This window comes from Brachyhypopomus gauderio, chromosome 6 (genome assembly GCF_052324685.1).
Source record: "Brachyhypopomus gauderio isolate BG-103 chromosome 6, BGAUD_0.2, whole genome shotgun sequence".
Classification (NCBI taxonomy): domain Eukaryota; kingdom Metazoa; phylum Chordata; class Actinopteri; order Gymnotiformes; family Hypopomidae; genus Brachyhypopomus; species Brachyhypopomus gauderio.
In genome coordinates this window covers 21,488,925-21,513,223 of record NC_135216.1, presented here as the reverse complement: position 1 = coordinate 21,513,223, position 24,299 = coordinate 21,488,925, and the positions used below count along the sequence as shown (strand labels likewise).

General features: G+C 39.8%; 3 protein-coding genes across 6 annotated transcripts; 1 reads left to right on the top strand and 2 right to left on the bottom strand.

Moving 5' to 3' along the window:
• Positions 1–1,352: 1,352 nt before the first annotated feature.
• Positions 1,353–13,042, top strand: eno2 (enolase 2). 4 transcript variants are annotated; one of them, XM_077009609.1, is made up of 12 exons: positions 1,353–1,521; positions 3,281–3,366; positions 3,587–3,682; positions 3,768–3,826; positions 4,861–4,930; positions 5,242–5,375; positions 5,900–6,122; positions 6,515–6,712; positions 6,893–7,094; positions 7,430–7,538; positions 8,106–8,164; positions 10,533–13,042. In XM_077009609.1, the coding sequence occupies exons 2-12, from the start codon at positions 3,282–3,284 to the stop codon at positions 10,600–10,602; spliced, it is 1,305 nt and encodes a 434-aa protein (XP_076865724.1). In that variant the 5' UTR covers positions 1,353–1,521; position 3,281; the 3' UTR covers positions 10,603–13,042. The 4 variants fall into 4 exon arrangements, with proteins under 4 accessions (XP_076865724.1, XP_076865723.1, XP_076865721.1 ...); XM_077009608.1 differs by having other exon boundaries at positions 1,354–1,521; positions 3,278–3,366; XM_077009606.1 differs by lacking the exon at positions 1,353–1,521 and adding an exon at positions 1,597–1,622.
• On the bottom strand, positions 12,354–18,027 carry tpi1a (triosephosphate isomerase 1a). Its single transcript, XM_077009610.1, has 7 exons — positions 17,829–18,027; positions 17,158–17,281; positions 16,977–17,061; positions 16,064–16,196; positions 14,772–14,857; positions 14,243–14,330; positions 12,354–13,377 (listed from the first exon to the last, which is right to left on the bottom strand). The coding sequence occupies exons 1-7, from the start codon at positions 17,938–17,940 to the stop codon at positions 13,259–13,261; spliced, it is 747 nt and encodes a 248-aa protein (XP_076865725.1). The 5' UTR covers positions 17,941–18,027; the 3' UTR covers positions 12,354–13,258.
• A 956-nt stretch (positions 18,028–18,983) lies between these two features.
• On the bottom strand, positions 18,984–23,031 carry gnb3b (guanine nucleotide binding protein (G protein), beta polypeptide 3b). Its single transcript, XM_077007825.1, has 8 exons — positions 22,975–23,031; positions 22,615–22,760; positions 21,692–21,755; positions 21,280–21,436; positions 20,978–21,044; positions 20,316–20,517; positions 19,579–19,795; positions 18,984–19,155 (listed from the first exon to the last, which is right to left on the bottom strand). The coding sequence occupies exons 1-8, from the start codon at positions 23,029–23,031 to the stop codon at positions 19,049–19,051; spliced, it is 1,017 nt and encodes a 338-aa protein (XP_076863940.1). The 3' UTR covers positions 18,984–19,048.
• Positions 23,032–24,299: the final 1,268 nt, after the last annotated feature.

Sequence of the window (24,299 nt, the reverse complement as noted above, 5' to 3'; positions counted from 1 at the left end):
AGACAATACCTGGCTTGCACTACCACATTTTTAAAATTAAGATTTAATCTACATCTAACTGTCAGTGGCTCAAGCCATTGCCCCAGTGAGGAGTAACCAAGAGCATTGTGTGTTTCTGGCTACTAAATTAAGGTAGCAGACGCTTACAGTCATTGTTTGGTGGAGACAGATCTCCATGTCAACAAAATAGTTCTCATCGTCTCATCGTCTATAATATTGAAAGTTGCATTCCCTTTTATATCCAACTTATTCTTATTGGGTCAATATTCAGTCTAAGTCTAATTAAAATTATTTTCATTCAATCTTCATCATATAGTATTATGTAATTATAATGTGAAATAATTTCATTGCAGTTCTGTTTTCTATTTAAATGGTGAACTGATACCTACTGGGATTATGTAGGCCTACAAAAATCCCAAAGTTGAGATAATTTGAAAATAATCACGTGTATATGACATCACACATGACAAAAAGCATGGACCTAGCACATTAATTATGTTTTACCAAAATACTTTAATCCCATCAGCCTTTGCAAAAGCCAAACAACTGGATGCTGAGTGACCGGATAGTCTTTCATAGATGGAAAGCAGTGAGGTGGAAGGTCAGCTAACCTCCTAACTAACAAAGCAGAAGATTAGTTCATTACAATGCAATCTCTATGTGAGTGGGTTTGTGAGTGTGTGTGAATCTGTCTGGTATCAAGAGGATTGAGGCCCTTGCTTCTCTGAAAGATAATTTAATTACAGCAGGCAGTCAGTTTAATTACAGATGATCTCTTATTCATCTTTATGTGTCGGTCAAATAAGCCCCATCATGTTTATGAATGCGCACACACAAAACAATGATAACCATCTAATGTGCTCATGTACTTACTCTCATAGTTCATGAGTCCTCAGTAATAAAATGAATTGAATAGCATAAAATAATAACAGAATGATTTTAATAATATACTGTATATTACATAAAGGAAACTAAAATGAATGCACCCTTTAGTCAGTGTCTATTCAATGCAAGCCAAGAAAGCCTAAATGTGTATTGAATATGTGTATTGCAGATATGCAACTGGGTAGAATTTCTACCAGTGTGTACTCCAAAGCTCTTTGTCGTGGTGTGCTAGACTACACTGGTAAATTCAGGTCCATCTAGCAGGAAGACCAGAGCACTTGCTCTCTTTCTGTCCTCCATCTATTTTCACTGTCAATCTGTACTTAAAAATACAGCACCCTATCCTTTTCTCCTTCTTCTTCCTCCCAAATCCCTTGTTCCCTCTCATTAATCAGTCCCCTTGACCTACTCCTCCTCCTCCTTTCTCCCTCTCTCCTCTCCTTCTCAGCATCTTCCTCTGACTCATCCTCCAATTCCCTCCCCATTCTGTCACACATTTGCCCCCCTCCTGTTCTTCTCCTCTCGCTCCCTCTCTCCTTCTTTCTCTTGCCTGATTCGCCCTCCTCTTTTCCACTGCCTCTTTCCTCAGCATTTCCCAGACTGCCTTTAGTGAGTCTACACCCGCGCAGACGACAGGTAAAAACAGAACCATTTCTCTCACTCCTGTTCTGTTCTTCCTCTTTGCTGATGTCTGTTATCCCTCGTTTTGTTTCTGTAGCTGCTATTATGTCTGCAGGGTGAGTGACTAAGAAGGCAGTGATGTGGGTGTAAGTGATGCTACAGTGTGCAGGCTGTTAAGTTAGGCTGCTGGTATTAGCATGTTAGTCAGTGTATATTTTTTTATGTAGGAGCAGCGCTGGCTTTTTCTTAGTCTTTTTATTGATTTCGTTGAAACAGTTTGTGTGTCAGCTATTTTTAACAATGCAATGTTGTAATGTCCGCAGTGTGAGTGCCTGCGAGTGTGTGTGTGTATGTGTGTGTGTGTGTGAGAGAGAGAGAGAGAGAGAGAGAGAGAGAGAGAGAGAGAGAGAGAGAGAGAGAGAGAGAGACGGAGGCAATGGAGAGGCAGATATAAGCAAACAGGCAATTTGAGAGTGACTTGGGGCTTAATATGAAGTCATTTTGCTTAGACTCGTAAGTATGAGTGTGGCGGTGTGTCAGTAGGCTATATCAATATCTGTATGCAGGATGCTAAGATCCAAGAGAATGTACGTATTTGCGTTGTCGGTAGGAGGGGCTGACAGTTCTTGTCCTGCGTACGCACAGAGAAACAACCCGTGCGTCTGCCATCGTGTGTACAATCTGTGCTCATTTCTTGTGAAAATTACGCTCTCCTTTTTAATGAAAGCTTGCGGTCATCTCGCTCTGTTGTTCTTCGTCCTCCATTCATTTTTTTTCTACCTCTGAGTCCCTCACTACTTAGTTCAAAGGGAAGCAAAATAACGTATCTTTCCCTCTCCCTATCGCCCCACTTTCCGCACTCCTCACCCCACCCGTTATCCAATGCACCCTCCCCCTCCCTCTCCATCACTCACGCTCTCTCTCGTGCTCCGTCAGTATTTTTGCTGACAGCGTGGCGCTGCAGTATTGCATAGGTAACCTACAGAGGAAAAGTGCATCATTACGATTACGTAACTCACGACTAAGCTACTTTCATAGCCGTAATGTAGCTGAAATAAAAATATCGTACGTGACTAGTCATTAAAACACTGTCTGTGAAAACGAGCCCATCTGACTAATTTGAAACAGGGTAGAAACCACAGACATTTGCTATGATTGAAGCACGTCTCCTGCAATATAAATCAGGATCTCAAGGTCAGACATTTTGGTCGTGACATTAAAACCATATATCCTCACATCTGTCTGGCCGTTAAATTTTACGAGTATTGGCGTGAGTTGATTATCGATGCTGCATCCTTGCCCGGTGGCAGTGCTTTTCTTTCGCTTCCAGAGAAAGAATGAAGAAAAAGCATGTTTTACTCCAAGAGCCCACGGCTGAAAATCCATAGAGACGTCAGCAGCTTTGGTGCTGGCTTAGGTGTGCAGATTTGTAAACCTATCGAGTCATAATCTCGTACAGTGCCATGAAAATATACTCCTGATGAGCCCCCACAGTCGCATGGTCTTAAGAAGACGTCCTGGTAGAAGATTGCTCAACGACATTCCTCACTGATATTCCATTTTCGAACTAGGCCTATTGCAAGGGATTCTTAACATTGCCCTCTAGAGATGGTTGAATCCTATCAGATTAGAAGCTACATTATAAATCCTCCCGTGCATGATTAAAAAAAATATTTTAGGATGTGTGAATGATTGTGTTCATTGTGTGTAAGATTAACATTGAAACTTGAAATAAACATTTTCTATTTGAAAATGTTAATTTTTTTCCTAGTAGGATGTCCATTGTGAGCATTGTTGCCAGGGAGATCCTGGACTCCCGGGGAAATCCCACAGTAGAAGTGGACCTGAGGACTGAAAAAGGTGCCCCCACGCACGCACGCACGCACGCACGCACACACAATCTCCAAGAATAATTAATTTCAATAAATTTACATTTTATTATCAATTTAATTATATATGTGATTCTTAATAAAAAGTACATCTAAAATTACATTTTACCTAACAGCAATTTAATTTCAGCATTATTTTCAACATTTGTCCTTGTCAAATGTCTCTTTGTGGCTCTCTCTCTGCTCTTCAGGACTGTTCAGGGCAGCTGTACCCAGTGGAGCATCCACAGGCATTTATGAAGCTCTAGAACTACGAGATGGAGACAAGAATCGCTTCAAGGGCAAAGGTGAGAGTTTAACTGTTACAAGCAGTCAAATAGAACTGCGTTTTCTTTGGTCATATTTCTTTATCTCTGTCCTATTTTTTCACAGGTGTACTAAAAGCTGTCGGACACATCAATGACACTCTTGGACCTGCCCTCATTGCATCCGTAAGTGCACCTCCCTTACAAACAGATGACCTTGAAGTAGCATGACCAGAAGCAGTAGACACAGTGCTTTGTGTGAAACATCTGCATGAATGTGTGGGCTGTATCCTCATGGAAACACTAAAGCTACAGCAGTGCTTACGTGCGTTATTCAGGGCACTTCAGAATTGCCGGCACAAGTAATATCAGCATACAGCTCAGATGAGAAAACATATCACATAATACAGATGGCAGTACAGATTTAAGAAAACTGTACCACATAATACAGATGGTGGTACAGATTAAAGAAAACTGTACCACATAATACAGATGGTGGTACAGATAAAAGAAAAATGTATCACAATACAGATGGCAGTACAGATGAAAGAAAACGATATCACATAATACAGATGGCAGTACAGATTAAAGAAAACTGAATCATATTACAGATGGCAGTACAGATAAAAGAAAACTGAATCACATATTACAGATGGCAGTATAGATTAAAGAAAACTGTATCACATAATACAGATTAAGGTACAGATTAAACCCAGTTGAGGCCAGTTAAACCCAGTTATTTTGAAAGGATCTATTATCTACTATCTGTTATTGTGAAAGGATCTATTTGAAATCCTTTCTAGTCATGGACTGAACTTTCATTTGTTGCTTGGAAACCAGTGGGATACGTTTTGGGCACAAGATTTGGTTTGTTACTATGAGGCTGAAAACTTGGCACAAACATGTCTTTTCCACAGTCTGTTGGCATTCTCTCTCCTAACTAAATTAGTTAATATGATTAAATGGAGTATCTCATAGGTGGTTGTGAGACACATGATCTTTATTGATTATGTGCTGGAGAGCCTGAAATGTTCATGACATTTTCAATATGTTTTGATCGCAGTTTGCTTATTTTGAATTTTATATCATGAACAAACTTATAGCATAAAAATCACCAGTCCTTTGATCTGTATTTATTGCTTTCAGTTTACAATTTACATTTTTCAATACATGCACTGCCCTTAGTGAATCATAATGGGGATTGTGTTGGTGATCTGCAGGAGATCAGTGTGGTGGAGCAGGAGAAACTCGACAATATGATGATCGAGATGGATGGCACAGAAAACAAATGTGAGTCAAACAGTCAATACAGTCACTCAGAGAGCCATCATTTAATTAATTTCAGGTGTTTTTAGTGTATGCCAGTATTTTTTTTCCACAGAAATGTATCAAAAGCTAAAGAATGTTCACAACTAGGATCAAAATTAATGCATCCTTGTTCAAATTAAGAGTGGCCATTCAAAATACCAACATTTTTGATATTCTTTTCATTACTTTAAGAAGTAGTAGCCTTCATTGATATTATGAATTGAGTCATTTGCATAAGGTGCATTTCTCAGTATAATGAACAGAATAAGAATTGCATCTCCCTACCTCTGCAGCCCAGTTTGGTGCCAATGCCATTCTGGGAGTTTCCCTGGCCATCTGCAAGGCTGGTGCAGCAGAAAAGCACATCCCTCTGTATCGTCACATTGCCGCCCTGGCTGGAAACACAGAACTAGTCTTGCCAGTTCCTGTAAGAAATATAAATTCACTTCATTTATTAAGGTCAATTCATAATTAGATTACTCAAATCAACTCATTATAATTATACTAAACAATACTTGTAGATAAACATTTTCATTAATTCAGGTAATTTTAGTTGTTTGTGCCTGTTACATGTTTATTCATTAAAATTATTTAAAATGAATAAAATGTATATTCAATAATACTTTAAATAATATATAATAAGAATAATATATAATATCATAAACAATATATATTATATATATATATTATAACATATATTATAGGATATATAAGAGGTTTATCAAGATCTATAGACTGTTTATAACAAGATAAGAACTAATGCATACCTATTCCAATTAATTGTGGAAAGCATACAAAAAATATTTTGTAACACTTTAACAAGGTTTAAAATATACTTCAAGGGATTGTTTAATGACTAGGACAGCAGGTCACTTATCTGTCATGAGTGAATTAAAATACTTTATTCCTAAGCCCTTTCTCTCCAATCTCTCTGTGATTTTTCTTGTACAGGCCTTTAATGTGATAAATGGTGGATCCCATGCTGGAAACAAGCTGGCCATGCAGGAGTTCATGGTGCTTCCCGTAGGTGCAGAGTCATTCCGCGATGCTCTGCGTGTGGGGGCGGAGCTCTATCAGACACTGAGGGGCGTGATCAAGGAGAAATATGGTCAGGATGCCACTAACGTGGGAGACGAAGGAGGATTTGCCCCAAACATTGTAGAAAACAGTGAAGGTGTGTTTATTTGTGATTCTGTGAGTGTGGATTACATTGTACTGTACCTGGTTTGCGGTATTTATTGTATTTATTGTAGTGTTATGGTACTTATTGTGGTGTTATTGTTCCATGCTGTACATTTTGCACATTTGTTACCCCGTTGCACTTTATGTCGTCTATTGTATTGTATCCATGTTGTACCACGTAATTTTGTTACACTGTGTACCTGTACTCAGATGTAATGACAATGAAAGCCTCTTGACTCTTGATGAAGTCAAGAGGGGGCCTATGTATTTCATGTAGAATCTGCATAATTAATTTTTTTTGTAAATACCCAGCGATCCTCACGCTAATCTTTTTGGAGCTTCTCATTTTCCTTGTTTCCTCCTCATTGTCCTTGTTTTTCACAGCCCTTGAACTGATAAAGACGGCCATAGACAAGGCTGGTTTCACTGATAAGGTTGTGATCGGAATGGACGTGGCTGCTTCCGAGTTCTACCGAGATGGAAAGTATGACCTGGACTTCAAATCACCGGCAGACCCTGACAGACATATCACTAGTGAGGAGCTCTTAGAGATCTACCAGGGCTTTGTCAACAACTATCCAGGTAATGCATAATCAGCAAAGGAACCTGAGGCATCAGGCCGTGTCACACTGTTTCTTAAGTAATGTCTTCAGATTTCTAAAACTGTTAAAGAATAAAGGACTTAATAGTGCAAGACATCATGAAAATGAAAAAATGCATTAATACTCCTCTAAGATCACGGTGCTGTTTGTTCCCTCACAGTGGTGTCCATTGAGGATCCCTTTGATCAGGATGACTGGGCAGCCTGGACCCACATGACTGGTTCTGTGGGGATCCAGATAGTGGGTGATGACCTAACGGTGACAAACCCAAAAAGGATAGAGAAAGCTGCAGAGGAGCGTGCGTGCAACTGCCTGCTTCTCAAGGTCAACCAAATCGGCACGGTCACGGAGGCCATCCAAGCGTGAGTAACAGCCACATGGGCTTCCAGTCTCCTGGTCCAGACACTCACTAAGCTTCACTCTGGAGCATTCATCTTCTGCCCTTTGTAATAGCTGGGTTAGCTACAAGCTTTAATTGCTTCCTTCTGTATTATTTTTCCATTCAGTTATTGCTTCATAGACCCTCTTTCTCTTTTTCTTAGCAAATATTGTCTTAAGGTTATGAGATGCTCTTAAGTGCTAAGCACGATGCAGTGGTGAAGAATTGTGAAAATGTTCTAGAAAGATCCAGAAATTGCCACATGACACTCCTCTCAGTGTATGTGTCCCAGTTCCTCTGTCCCCCTCTGTCTCTCAGGTGTAAGCTGGCCCAGGCCAATGGCTGGGGTGTCATGGTGAGTCACCGTTCTGGAGAGACAGAGGACACATTTATCGCAGACCTTGTAGTGGGACTGTGCACTGGACAGGTAAGACATTACTAAAGTCTATTCTAGGAAACCTGTATTAAGACACCTGCAACAGGTCAGCCTTTCTGGCAGGCTTGTTTGGCAGCTGAACTTTATCACTGCAGTATAAGAGCTTTCTTTAGCAGCAAATATGGAATTTACTCCACTTTTATTTGTAAGTCTACTTGTGTTGTACTATGTAAGAAAACCTATCTTGCCTTGCTAGTTATTATCATAGTACTTCAGTTAATAGTTGTACCCAGCATTAAAGAAAGCTATTACACTAGTAATACAGCAGCAAAGACTTGGTCGTGCACAGATAAACTCACAAATATACACAAAGACTAAATAAAGATTTATATACACAGATAAGAGATAAAGGCAGACATTTAGAAATAGACACATATATTGTGTATGTAACTGAGACCATATATTTGCTTGTAATTCTTTTTCTTGTATGTTGATAAAGAAATAGACCATTCAGTGTGTTACTCAACTTTTTATTGATGATCTTTGTGGTATGATGCTGGTATGATTGCAAGTCATACACAAAGCAATATTCAACACAATCTCCATCTCTCTTTACAGATAAAGACTGGAGCTCCCTGTAGATCTGAGCGCTTGGCCAAATACAACCAGCTGATGAGGTAAGAGATCAGTAATATTCCTCCAAGTAATTAGTATGTTCACTATAAAATTAATTATTCAAACCCATGAACATGAAAGGAAGCATTACGGCTACAGAGTACCTTAATTTGCTTCGAATTAATGTTTTTGACAGAGCTATTCTGAATGTTTTGATTGCTTACTCTGGCTTTTAAAGCTCAACCAATAAAACCACTGCTGTCATAGGGAGAAATCCCTCTCAATATCCAAATGATCCAAAAATTCAAACTCTATATCCTGATTAACAAAGGCAGTGGATTAAGTGATGGAAATGGTGACAGTGGAATAAGCTTCCCAAACAAAAGGTTTGTTCAATTTCAGCTGGAATTCAGCTGCAATACTCACCAAAGGTTAAAGGTTAAAAACATGCATTAATTATACCAGTTGTGACCTTATATGTACAGCCCCCTAAACAAGTCATGGGTAGCTGAGGAGAAGGTTTCTACGTGCGATCTGGCTCCAAAAATTAAATCTCATAGCAAATCCCTTCTTGTAATGTTGGCTGCTCCTTCATATATACACACATACACACATATACACCTGTTATTGGCTTCATGATTCATTATCTTCTTCATGTTATTAGTGTTTCATGGTATCGGTGTTTGCTTATATGTTATGCATTTACTTGCAGTAAAACACACACTGTCTAAATAGTTTGCCTTCTTGAGGTCTAAGTGCACACACACATCTGAATGTTTTTATTTTTCATTTGTAAACCATTCATGAGTCATGGTCAGTTTCACCTGAGGGAGTGGGTGGTTGGGATATATGGAAAAGGTGTTGGTTTTGGTCTCTTCTTTTACTGAGGGGATGGCAACCCCTTGTACTTCGCCTCAAACTGATCTCTCTATGTTTGTGTGTGCATGTATGTATATACATCTGAAGAAGATTACAGGTGAGTAACTGCAATGTAGTGATATTTAAAATGGTACACAAAGTTTTCAGAAAAACCAGATGTTTTCAGACAGAGATCCTTCATCAGCCGGTTCTTTGATCCTTCATTTGCTTGGGCAGCTAATTAAGAAGGACTTCTGAAACATTCTGTTTTCCCTCTCCCCTCATATATATATATCATAAGTATTTGAACACCCTGCGACTTTGCAAGTTCGCCTACTTAGAAATCATGGAGGGATCTGAAATTTTAATCTTGGGTGCATGTCCACTGTGAGACATAATCTAAAAAAAAAAATCCAGAAATCACAATGTATGATTTCTAAAAATAATTTGTGTGTTACTGTTGCAAAAAAAGTATTTGAACATCTACTGACGATCTGTGGGTAGTTCTCCAAGATACTGGAACAACTTCTCTGCCGAGATCCTTCAAAAACCATGTGCAAGTATACCTAGAAGAATTGATGCTATTTTAAAGACAGAGTGGTCTCAAAAAATATTGATTTTATTTACTTTTTTTGTTCATTCAGCTTGCTTTTTGTTAATTCACAAACTTCTATTTTTGGAGCATTTTCCCCACACTTACCTAAAATATCTGCACAGAACTGCGTGTTATATATATATATATTCCTATCCTACCCTTCTGTGGGTGGCTATGTCTTTTTTTCCCCTCATACTTCAGCCATCTACCACAGCCCTGGGAGTTTGAGGGTATGGTACAGCATATGTGCCTTTCCTTCGACAGTACATTTCTGGACTGAGATTGATATTCCTGGGGTCTGTTGAAGTCACTCTTCCAAGTGCCCTCGTCACCCCATGCCAATATGGATGTTAACTATCCATGTTGGTTTCTTCTGGGCGTGTTTGCTATCTTTCTAGGTTTTTATATTCTTTCCTTTTGAATGTTTCCATCAATTGGGACTGCCACAGCTATTTCCACTGCTTGTCTAATATGATGTCTGGTTGGTTTGTCACTTATTTACTGTACCTGTCTGGATCTGGATGTCCCAAAGGATCTTGGCCTTGTTCTCCACCACTGTCTGTTTCCTCTCATTTGGACTTGGGGGGGTATCCAGCACAAATGCATATGTCCTTGTTTGTGATCACGGACAGTAGGTTGTGTGTCTCAGTGTATGCTTACCCTGCCAGCATCTTGCATCCTGCCATTACGTGCTGGATTGTCTCAGAGGTTCCTTAGCACAATCTGCAGCACAGGTCTTTTCTGGATCTAAATTTAAATGATTATATATAAACATAGAGATATTCATAATTTTAGTGAGGTGTACAGTTTCCAAAGAAACAGGATGTTTCAGACACAGGTCCTTCATCTTCTGGGCACTCTTTGCACAGATGCTGAAGGATGTGTCTCCAAAACATCCTGTTTCTTCTTTCCACATTTCCTAAACTTTTGCCTAGACCTTTACTGTAGCTTACTGCCTTGCTTTCTCTGCCCCACAGGATTGAGGAAGAGCTTGGCGATCAAGCACGTTTTGCAGGCCATAACTTCAGGAACCCCAGTGCACTGTAAAAGCACTGCCAGCTGCACAAAGCCCACACAACACCTGACACACAGCAGCCACCATCAGACAATATGCACCGACCAAGTATGACTGCACTGAAAAACTAACAATGACACAATGCACTAAACTGACCCAAGGACTGTTTGCTATGGCTACTGATGTAATACAATCCAAGACAGATGGAACAGCTGATGCCCACATGCAGGACAAAAACACAAAAACAATATGCACTTGACTGGACAGACTACAGAGTGACAGAGCCAATAATATGCATGGCAAAAACCCAGAAAGCAAATTTCCACAAACGGCATGGCTTGAAAAGACAGGTTAGGTGACATGCACTTGCACAGGATGACGTGAGACAACGAATGAAAAGTAGAACAGAAAATGGTAGGTCTAGTCATTATTAATTACTGAAAAAATACAAAACCTTACCTTAGTTCAAGAGAATTTAGTGGATGTTGATCTTAGAGGAAATCTATAATAAGTTAGATTTAAGGGGTAGTTCTGTAGGAAAATGCATTTTTAAGTTTTCTTCCAACCTCAGGTGTTACTGGTAATACATTGCTCCAGCCTATTCGGTGTTACCGAATGACCTACTTTGGAGTGTGATGTACTGTTGTGAGGATCAAATATAATGGAGGGGGGTTGTAGATAGAGCAAACTAATCCAATGATGGGAAATATAGTAACAATGCTTCCAGTTTGAATAATCATAGAACAGTGAGCTCATTCCCACACAAACTGTACTTAAAAAGCCAAAAACTGATTCAAATCACGACTTACAATGGATAAGAGTGTGAAGTGACTCCAGAAATGATTGAGAATCTGATTGTCAACCAGTGTGCAACTCTACGTGCCCTGGTTTACTAGCTGAAGTAGTGAGCAAATGTACTACAGCAGGCAGTGACCCAAAGTCGAGCCATAGAAGGGGTAGGGGGCTTTGGAGGAGTGAGAAGACCTGAAGCACAAAGTCAAAGCAACAGATGGACACCCACTGACAGGACTCACCTGCCAGAGAGATGGGTCAGGCATGCTTACGCTGACAAATGCACGTGTGCGCGTGAATGTACATGAACACACACACACACACACACACACACACACACACACACACCTCATTTGTGTGGCAAACACCCTTTCACACAGTCGAGTGCACTTTTAACCCTTCCCCCCCCTCCCTCCATTCTTGTACCCTACACTCCCTAATCACACCCCTTCCTGGTCATTATGTTGTCAACCCCCTGCCCCTAGCATTGCCATGATTACAGATTTGTTCCTCCATGCTTGAGGTCCCCATCCCTCCCTCCATACATTTCTCTGTGGAATCACTGTGGACAAACCAACAAGAGAGGGGAGGGGGAAAAAAAAAAAACCCTTGCTTGCTATAAAGAAATGCCATGAAATAAAATGGTCATTTACTTCCAACCCGCTGGATTGTTTGTTGCTGGAAAAGAGAAACACGTTAGATGTAGTTGCAGGGGTGTGCATGCGTCAAATTTTAAATGCATAATATGGAATACATGGGTTAAGCAGTCCATTGAATTTGAACATTATACATCTGCAGATGTGCACACAGATCCATCCAAATGGTTTTTCTTGAGAATAATGGCAAGGTCTTGAGAAGAATGATGCAACTTTGTGGCTGCATCACAACTACAGGGCTGTAACAACTACAACAGCTCTCAGCCCAGTGGAAGAGGAGTTCAGCAGACAGAACAACCCCCCCCCCCCCATTAAAAAAATAAAACAAAACTGAAATGTAGGACAAAATTATTTATTGCAGAGAAAGCAGGGGGGGGGGGGGGGGGTGGAGATAGTCACTTATCACCTGGTTATACTATGCAACTGAAGCTGAACCATGGTACCATTTTTAAGAGTGTGAAGTTTGTCCTCCTAACCATCAGAGACTCCAACAGAGGTGAGAAAGCTCTTCATGCTGCGTTCAAGTCATGGCAGATGACTGTAATTATAAGCTTCTTCAGTGGGGAAAACATGCTCAAGCGTCAGCTGTAATTATTAGTTAGAAACTCAGGAGGGGAAAATGAAACCAAAGCTTTAGTAAGACTTCTGATGCATAATGACTGGATCTAGTCTCTTTGGACTAACAGTACTTGAAACCCATGTGCTTCTTGGCTCCCATCACTTCCATTTCAGAGATCTGGGCAGGTACATGTACCAGAAATAGAAACCAGTTGTAAAATAAGCATTAAAAAAGGTTTTGGAACAGGACTGAGAGGAAACGTGTACACAACCTAGATCCATCGTTACCATTTCTCACCTATGCAAACATGATGCTATTCTTACATAAGTCTAGTCAGCAGATCAGACCGTGCACTCTGCAAATAAACAGGTTAATGATCTCAGGTGCAGCAGTCTTTATCCAAGGGCATTGACATCATATTAAGCACACTTAGTGGAGGTAGGGAGGATCATGGAAGCCAGTGGTCCAGTATCAAAATTCACACCCAAACCTTCCTCTACATACATGCTGCAGCGTGTTCGAGTAGACCCTTCAAAAGGATAAAGGCAGTCTAGGACTCAACCGATAAGCGGTAGGTGTTACTATCATTCTTACTTACAAATGCATTTATCTATGGAGCCTAGGGTAAGTGGTTAGGGTCTCAAAGTGCTGGGTTTGAACCCTGTGATCGTTCCTGGACATCTATGCCCGTGCGTTGATTACATCAACAAACTCTGGTTTAAGCGAGGCCCCTCCCACCAGGAAGCCATCAACATCAGCTTTGGCCGCAAGTTCCTTGCAGTTAGCACCAGTCACAGAGCCTGAGAGAGAGAGGGAAAACGTGTTCACTATTACACACAAGACCCATTTATGGTGGATATAACTTTAAAATGGGTCTACACTTGCAAATCAACAGCGCTGGGACAGAAGACACCGGGTACCTTTTCTTTTTGGTTTAAAGTCCTGAAATAGCTCATGTAAAATACTAAAGCCTTCTTGGTTGCTTGATCTTGCACTCAACCTCCTTTTCATTCTTGTGCTGGCTCTTACAATTCAGTGTAATGAACACTGGAGATTTTTATTAATTCCACTTCATATTAGCTCCATTTGTACTAGGTTCATACATGGCTTTGCCAAGCAGCTATGTGAAGTGGTATGAGTGAGTCCAAAGCCATGTTCATACCTCGAATTGACATGAGTCATGGGTGACTCAAATGGCCACCACAGATGTGAATGGTCACTCAACCACTTTCAGAAATTGTGTGGGACACATTTAATCTGTAGCATGAATAGTATCCTGCATTTGACAGTGATAAAGTACCACCCACACCAAGTCATTGCCAAAAAATATGTAGGCAGATGAAGACAGATTTGGAAATTGCTGTGCATGTAGTTAAGCAAGCCGTGCTACATATGATCATGGCTGGCATACATGTGAATCAAAACGCTTAATTTTCATTTGGGCTGAAAAATCGATCAATGTTGGCAACAGTTCTGGAATGTGAGCAAGGATTTGCAAGACATTTGTCTGAAAATAAACATAGGGTGATGCAGTGCTTTGGCAAAAATTATGCAAGAAACCTGATCACAAATGGTCTTTGCCTCAACATGCATCTTGGGTGATCTGATCACAAGGGACAGCTTCGTGTGAACAGAGCTCATACAGCCAAGCACCCTCATACCAACCTCCATAGATGATCCTCACTGAATCCGCCACTCCCTCAGAGACATTCTCTCTCATCCATGCCCTTAGCTTCTCATGCACCTCCTGAGCCTGAGAAAGAAGAGAAATTCAATCTTCTGGTCACCTAAAGCTCTCCTCCCTCACCCAAGCAAACGGACAACCACTGGCCTAATAGGCTGCCATTCAAATGTAGGATCGACAATTTCTAGGTAATGTTGAATGAGGACTTTGGCAGAGTATCAGGGGCAAAACAAGCTTGCGAAAAATACCAATGACTTCCACTGAAGTTTAGTCTATACAAAATCCAAGCACAAGACCACCTCATGGTAGCAGCAATATGTATGGACTTCCCCTTCTTATGAGGGGAGACCTCCACCTTACCACTTCATCTCAATATTCTTGCAGGGGACCTTTTTGCTATCAATCATCAATTTACATGGCAAACTACATTTGATATTCCTATGGATAGTCATCCAATTAATTATGTAAACCGTTCTTCAAATGTTGAAAAAATAATCTGAATAGACCCACCTCCTCTGGTGTGGCAGTTTTGCCAGTGCCAATGGCCCAAACTGGCTCATACGCCAACACAACTTTACCCCAGTCACTCACATTGTCTGTAAACAAATTACAATAGATTGTGAAATTCACAGCAATTTTCAGATACACTATATTGCCAAAAGTATTCACTCACCCATCCAAATGATCAGAATCAGGTGTTCTAATCACTTCCATGGCCACAGGTGTATAAAATTAAGCACCTAGGCATGGACTGTTTTTACAAATATTTGTGAAAGAATAGGTTGCTCTTAGGAGCTCTGAATTCAAATGAGGAATTGAGATAGGATGCCACCTGTGCAACAAATCCAGTCGTGAAAGAGAGCTTCATGGAATGGGTTTCCATGTTCAAGCAGCTGTATCCAAGCCATACATCACTAAGTACAATGCAAAGTGTCAGATACTGTGGTGTAAAGCATGCCGCCACTGGACTCTTGAGCAGTGGAGGCACATTCTCTGAAGTGATGAATCGCGCTTCTTTATCTGACAATCTGATGGACCGAGAGCCAGGCCTTCTCGTCCAACATCAGTATGCGACCTCACAAATGCGCTTCTGGATGAATGGTCAAAAATACCCACAACACATGCTAGACATTGTTAACAGCCTTGCATTATTTTATGTCTGCACGCATGTCAACTCATCAGTGGGTGAAAATGTTCACCAATATACTAGGCAGAAGCAGAACAGCTGAATTCTGACTAAAATGACTTGACACCAAAACATGGACTTCATATATGGATATAAAGGATGTTTTATTAAGATTTATATTTAAAAAATTAATCTGAAGCACATTAGATATTCTATGAACAGGTACTGAAATATGGCACTTCCTGTTTGTGTCAATCAACAACGAATTCTAGGCAAAGGAAGGGTGGAGAAACATCCAAGTTCTGTATTTACTTTAGCAGAGGAGGTATAGAGCAGTAACCAACAGTACAGCTTTATACCAACAGCCATTTTTAGTTCACACCAAAAAAGAAATCCTATTTAAAAGGACATCCAATACCTGATCTTGTGATCAACGTTGCTACTCAGACTAAACTCCACCAACATTCAGGTTTATACATTACAGACTGTTCACTCACTCAAGGTGCCAAAAGTAATAAGATGGTAATGGAACCAAGGCACTCAATATAGTAACCAATATCCATTCTGCAGATGGAGAAAAGTGATCTGCAACCCTCATAACTAGAATGTTAATCACCTTGACTACAAGTTCATTCTTTTATAATAGCACTGCTGAATTGAAGTGGACATTGTTTACCTGCAATGACTTTGGTCTGTGCAAACACCACCTCCTCTGTGATTCCAGCCTCTCTCTCCTCCAGCTTCTCACCAATACACGCAATTACGCTCAAATCACTCTCTAGAGCATGGGCCACTTTCTGACCAATCAGCTGCAAGAGAACAAACACCAAGTCAGATGCATGATTGCTCAGTTATTTTTTCTAGTGACTAACAGCCCCATAGGGCAAGATTCCAAAATGGGAGGGCTCCAAAATACACAATGATTGGTGGCAACAACCACAGCATGAGCCCTGAAAGGCCGAAGGACAAGCAAGATCCAATTGAGAATAACAACTACCACCTGTCTGGAAAATGGCAATGTTAAATACAGAAGACGAATTTTGTACAGCACCGATTTCATGAAATCCGACATACTTCATGAGGATCTGATTTAATAGGTAGTGAATACATTTTAAAAGTGATTAGAATTGGTTGTTGGTGTTAAGTACCTAGCTAGCCAATATACAGAGATTAAGGGGCTCATTAGAACCTTAGACTAGGTCTAGGTGGGTGAAAGTTTTAAACCAGGAGCGCCCAACTCATCTGGAGTCCACCAGTTTGGTGATTTTTCTGTACGCACACCCCTACCTGAACATGGTAAATTGCAGAAACAGATATAGCCCGGATTAACGCTAAACCTCAGATCTAAAAATAGCTCTGGATTTTATAATTGCTAATTGTTAACCAGGTTGGACATTTACCACACATTATTCCTAGGTAAAAGGAGGTTGAAAGCGTATGGACCAATTCAGTAAACAAGGCAGTGACTGGAGTGAATATGTACTGCAGATGCTTAATTCTTCAAGTAGTGATAAAGAACACAGGAATGCAAAGAAAGAAGTGCATCAGGACAGATGCCACCAGATGTAGCCATCTGAACACCACCTTACCTCATCACTTTCACCAAAGACATGCCTCCTTTCTGAGTGGCCTAGAATGACCCAGTCCACGCCACAGTCCTTGATCATTGCTGGGCTACACCATAAGGTTGGAGTGAACAAAGGTTGATTTTTCATCAAGTATGAAAGTAAACAAGTAAAAAAATGTTAATTAAGAAAGAGATAATCATACCTAATCTCACCAGTGAAAGCACCCTTAGCCACCTTATAGCAGTTCTGGGCAGCTACGCCAATTTTGGGGTCAAGGTTGGATCTGGTATAGTCCAGGTAAATGGATGGGGCACCACACACCACATCTAGGTTGACAAGAGACAGATACAGTCTTAACCAATGTAGGATAAAGCATTACACTTATTCCAATTATGTCAGATGGGGTGGCACATTCAGTACATTCTGAAAACTATTACCAACCCTATAGCACAGGATAGTTCCAGTCCTATTCGGTGTTCCTGAAGACCATTATTAGCTGCAAGTGTGTAAAATTTAAGGTAGGACTTGGGTATAGGAGAAAGTTTTGTTTTTCCTGAATAAAGATGCAAGCGTTATATTTAACATCAAGTCTAAGACAATATATACGTCATCACTTATAGCTTCGGCGTTTAGTCCCTGCGCATGACACCGACCAATGACAAAATGGCATCGTATGTATAGAGGCTGCAGAGCATCTCAAATATCAACACGTAACCACTTCCTCATCCTTATCAGCTTTGACCACAACCAGCATCATATTCAGCACCACGACGGCATTCCAAAAAGTAGGAATATCCTACTAAATGCAGTAGCCCTAAGTTCAGATGCGATTATTTCCAAAATGAAAAGCAAGAGGCATGTCATTGTAGCTACCTGTTTCATCGTGTAGGCTGGCTGTGTTCAGCGTCGTTATGAGTTCTCCAAGACTCTCTTTGTTGCCATTCATTTTCCAGTTACCCCCCACGAAAAACTTTCTGGATGACATGGCTATACAATAATGGCAACCGAGCAAATAACGCAAACACCCAGGCCTAGACGCACCGCACCGACCGAAAGCGTTTCGCTTATAATGTGTCACGGGATTGGTTTACGCCTCTCTTACAATTGAGGCAGATAATGATTGGCTTTTGGCGTATACACTTCGCGTGATTCTCATTGTAGAGGCGGCCCATTTAACCAATCGCAGAGGATTTATTTGCTATTTACTTCCCTATAGGCCAGTTTTTGCAGTCTATTGTCCATCGTTTTGGTAACACTAACGCTAATGTCTAATTGCTCTTCTTTTGGATACAAGCCTGCTGCCCTGTTAATTTTTTAGTTTCAATGTAGAGCAATTCGTAATATTATGGTAGCCATCTGGTTTTATCTCTCCAACACGCATTTAAAATAAGTTTCTTAAATTCATCAATTAAATTGTTAAAAAATAAAAATAAAGTAGTGAATGACTTTTGTAGTGATAAAAATGCAAATCATTCATAACTGCGTAGGTATAAATAGGTAGTGCTTATATTTACCCAAAAGTGGCAAGTTGATGCTAATAATAATAATAATAATAATAATAATTATTAGCATAATAATCTTACATATATTTTTTTAAAGGTCAATAAGCATCCTTCTCAAAATACCTAAAATATACAGACAAACGAACATTCAAACATCTAACATGAGAAAATGAGAAAGCAAAAATGAGAAATGAAGCAAACAAAAAACTTTATTTATTTTTGTAAGTCACATTTTGTTTTTTTTTATTACCTGAGTGGTTTAACTTATCTGTTGCATTATTTGACAAATATCTAATAGAATTGTCATCCCAAGATCAAAAAAGGAGATTCATTAATATAGTTAACTTTTACTTTTTTCAAATTATAACTTCTCATATATCATTGTGTTCTTTCTCCAGTAATTATATAAGGATTAAAAAGAGAGAAAACAGCTTTTGTGTCACAAGCAAGTGTCACAAACACCCCCGTGCCACCATTTTTTAAATAAACCTGAACCTTGGCCATTTTTTTTCTCTCTCTACTTCTCTACTCCAAGTCTAGCCTCATCTTTTCTTTTTCTCATGCTCTTCCACTCTCTGCTGCTGGAGTGGCTCAGTTCCAGATCTTCAGAAAACTGTCCCATGAGCCAGTGCACACACACATGCCATCCAGTGGCACACCGGTGCAACTCACCCTGTTGTCATGGCCAGCCAACACTCCTGAAAAAGAGCACAGCAAGCAGGAGAAGAGATGAAGATTGAGGGCTACGTTCAGGCCTCACAATGCAAACATTTCTCTGCCGATCCCTGTTTGCTCCACTCTCTGCTCCACCTGCCTTCCCTCCTTATAATAATAATAATAATAATAATAATAATAATAATAATAATAATAATAATAATTATTATTATTATTATTTGTATAGCACCTTTCATACATACATGTAACTCAAAGTGCTTTACAGTATAAATAAAAAGAAACATTAAAAGGAGATAAGACAAAAAGACTTTTAAGTCTTTAAAAACTATTAAGATAGAGTTTCTTAACTAAAAGCGGATCTAAACAGGAATGTTTTGAGACTGCTCTTAAAACTATGCAGGGATGAAATGCCTCTGAGCTCTTCAGGAACCAACTTTCCAACTCACCAACTTTCTCGCCCTTCAGCGAGTCCCAGATGTTGCAGTTGAAGTTGTCATAACCAGCAAGGATGAGGCGGCCTGACAAGGACAGGGTCACTGACGTCACACCGCTGTTCAGCTGCGTATCTTCATAGGTCATCACTTCCTGGTCAGAGCGGATGTCAAACGTCTTGCAGGTGCAGTCATCTGAGCCGGTCACAAAAGCGTTTCCACTGGGGAAGTACTAACAAAAAGACAAGGAGAGATAAAGGTACAAAAGTTGTAGGCCAGAATCCCACACAAAGTGAAAATATTTTGTTAGTGCAGGTTGCAGTGCAATAGCATTATTGATACTGGTCCCAGCCATTGGTGTGATAAGAGATTGGCTTATTGGTTGACTAGAAACCCATCTGTGAGTGTAAATGCAGGCTGTAATTTGCAATGTGGTATTATTTAGTTTGAACATGTTTTTCTTCTTATATACATTTCATATTCACAAATCATTTTAAGTATTAACATAATTTATATTCATAGGCTTCTTGGATTGCAAAACAGGCAGCTGTAACCTTGTGAACTCCGCTGCTGTATATTGCAGAAATTGACCTGTGAATATGCGTGTGTGTGTTCCCTATGATCTCTGCTGCATCTTCCTTAGTTTGCAATTCTTCATGATGCAAGGCCAGACCTAGTCATATACAGCCATCACGAGACTAGACAGGTCAACTTAGCAATCTGTGATTTGAGTGCCTGACATGCTCACTCACAGCTATGGCGTTGACGTCACTGGAGTGACCCTGGAAAGTCTGTTTGCATTTGCCATCCCTGATGTCCCACAGCTTGGCCGAAGAGTCGCAGGCCCCAGAGATGAATGTCCTCATGTCAGAAGCCAGAGCCAGACACATGCAGTCACCCACGTGATTCAGGAAGACTGTCTTCTGCTTGCCAGACTCTATGTCCCACAGAGCACTGAGAGAATGGGGATTAGAATGGAAAAAATACAGATTAGCAAGAGGTATTAAATACAAGGGGAGTGATTTATTCCTGAGCGAGGGGTGGTACATTTTATTAATGCATGAATGAATAAAATTAGATTTATATAGCGCCTTTCAAGATACACTAAGTATGTTTGTGAAAGATTGAAAACATACATAAAATTTCCATATATTTATGCTTATTGTGGATAAATGGAGATATAGATTAATTCTCAGGCAGGTTGACATTTGATTTACTGCAAGTCCTTACAGCATACCTCACTGGGTGTGCTACTCAGGTAGAGTAACAAAGGATTATTTTATATTAATTAAGTCCTATTCTTTGAAATTAAATATAATAGTAGGGGTGCACTATTTTACTTTACAGTGTAATTAGGACATACTGTAGGAGTAATGCATGGTAAATCTTTTCCACAGCCTGCCCAATAGCTCACCAGGTGGTATCACCAGAGGAAGTGAGGACCTCGTTGTCACTAAGGAAACGGACGCAGGACAGGTAACCTGCAAAAGGTCACAAGGAGTCATCGCTGTAATTTTACAGTAACCAGACAAATGACATACAGTCCATGCTATCCTTGTTAAATAGACTACAGTGACCACTTTTATGAATCCACATATATCCAATCTGAACATGCTATAATGGAGAGAGTGGCAAGCTTTTCAGTACACAGACAGAAGAAGCATGATATAGACCATTTTGTCATGAATAGGAAAAAAATATTATTCTCGTCCTGACCTGAATGTGCATCCAGTTCTTTTACTGTCTTGATAATGGGCGTCTTCATGTTATAGATAGTGCAGATGTTGTCGAGTCCACCACTGGCCACAAGGTTTCCAGACGGGGAATATCCACAGGTCATTACCCATGAGGATTTTAGAGGAACAGCATTTATCTGGATAAACAGGAAATATATTAGTCACATGTTTATTTGGATTTATGTAGGAAAAGGGAATTAGAGCTTCTGAGAATCATAATTTTTTTAATATTCAATATGCTGTAAGTATCTATATACATAGGCAATTCATTAGCATCTACATAGACATATTTTACATAGCATTTATTTACAGGCATTCAAGCACAATGTGATAAATATGAACATTTTTATAGGGCTTTTTCTATATTTCCACACATACACTGTGCACCTCACCTTGTTTCCAGAGTGGGTGTCCCATATAAGGAGTTTGCCATCCTGTGAAGCACTGACCATTAGCCTGACAATGGAGGGGGATTCAAGGTGATAGTTAAAGTAAAAAAATTCACATGTATTTGTTGGTGGATTGAATGTAGTGCATACAGCTCTGCATACATTACACTACATGGAAATGATTGCAGAAGATGCCACACGCAGATTTTACAGTCCAGCAGTGAAACAATATTACCATTAATCTGGCCCTTGAACATACTCAGTATGCTCTACAGTACCAGACTCAAAGTATGAAGCCCTCACAGCAACAGAAGATCACTGTTGTCCTCTTTGAACTTCTGTAGCTATTTCAACCTGCTGAGTCTGGTAACTGATTAAATTAATTCAAGATGGTTGCAGGATCAAGTAGATTTCTATAAAATAAAATTCTACTGGCTTAGTACATTATAGCTCACTCACTGGTTTGAGCTGTTGAACTCTTACGTGACACATAACTCATGTCTTGAAATTTTACTAAAGCTCTCTATGGTGGAAAATATTTCTGCATATGTGTTTCCTATTACAATAAAAAATAATAGCATATTAAGATGTGCACAATACACTAGGAACAAATGTGTTTTATTCATGTGTTTCAATTTTATGTGCAATTGTTTTCACATCCCACAATGAGAAGAGAGTAGTTCATGAAAGCTGAAATCAGCTATTCAAACCTTAGCAAGATACATAATTCCTAAGATGAAACACAGATTGGTCAAGGTATTTTTTTCCTGTCTAATCACTGATCATCACTCCAAAAATGCATATGCGCATTAATTGCACACAATATGCACATTAATTGCTTTAGGACATGTGAAACAGATTTTCATAGTGCTATTACAGCACTGATACTGAAACAAAATACTTCAATGACTTGTCAATACTCTCACCTGCTATCTGTAGCCCAATGCAGGGCGTATATTTTAGCCAGGTGGCCTTTCAGTGTCCTTCGGGTCTTAGGCTGGATGGTGGGCGTTGGGGACACCCCAGTGGCAGCAGACGCCAAGTCTGTATCATGGACAGCTTTGCGAGCCTCCTGGTGGAAAAAGTATGAATTACACTTTATGGAAAACAACCTGTGAGATGTAATGGGAACTGGACATGGATGCACTGTCAGTCTTCTTTTTATCCAACTTCCAGTTTGAAGATTTTATTTACACTTTACTCTCATAATGTCCAGATTAAACAACACACAAGCAAAGAGGGCGTGTGAATCTGTGGTAAATGTTTGTGCCTTTCCTTTGTTATACCTCAATCTGAGTCTTCAGGGCATCGGCCTCCTTTTTCATCTTGTCCATTTCTGCCATGGCAACTGTTGATATGGGTGCTTACCGATGGAAACAAATGGAGACAAGGAGCAGGGGACCTTGCCATTGATGTAGCAGCGACAGAAACAAATTCAAATATTGAATTGTGACCTTTTATAATAAAGATGCCAAGATTATGAAAGAAAATCTGATGGTCAGTTGCATTACATGATGTGAACCATTAAAACAGTAAGAAGATCCCAGTCTCTTATGTACTTTCTAAACAAAATGGAGAAGCAACACTGAAACACTGTTCTAACCCTAGCGTTAAATAATGAGTCTTTCAGTTGTGATTGATGGTTCTGGAATGATCAGCATGGTTCAACATTTGCCCTGGAGTGGGGAGTAACATAATTTTTAACAACAGTAGTCTTGTTTTAAATATAGTAAGTTGTTTTAAATTTAAGTAATGTTAATTGTTAATGTTTGTGTACTGAATCTGTGTTTATAATATAAGCCTCTTGCTGAAATAGAGAAACATTCAGCCAATTTTCTTATTTCTTATTAATGTTTTTCCTGTTTCTTTTTGTAAAGTCTGAATTACAATGACGGTTACATACATGACTGTTACATACTTACATTAATTGACTACATACATACTTACATAAATGTCATTGTCATATCAAACTGCCCTAAATATAAGTAAAAAAATCTTAACACTTACACCATTTGGCAGAAACATCATTTGACTAACATATCTAACAGTGTGATTATACAAGGGCTCCCTTATAGACTGAACATGTGACATTCGTACTGTTAGTACCTTGTTCTAGCTATCCTACCAGGAGGGCTGTGGGAGCACAGTGAAATTTAGTATTTAAAGTCATACACTCTGCATTCTGAGCTGGTGGAGAGGTGGGATGAAAGGTGCAGGGGGTTAGGAGGATGGCCTAAGGCCCAGCAGGAGCTTTCCAATCCAGTCTCCTGTCATCCGATTACTGACTGCTCTTTGCTACTGAATAGACAGTGGGGGTGCCTGATGGCACAGGGAGATTTGGAGGAATTGATTGTCAGACACTGACCAGATCTGCTACTGAAATTCCAAACACTCTTGAGAACATGATGGTGAGTGTTGTGCTCTGGAGACAGAGATGCTCTCAGATGAAATTCAATAGCTTTAATATTGAAAAGACAATTCAAGCTCAAAATAAAATTAAAACACAGGCAAATGTTGGCAATGAAACAGCAGTAAATCCAGGCAGACAAACCTAATAAGGACAGACGGTAAGGCAAAACCAAGGAAGGCAGGCATAAGTCATACAGAGCAA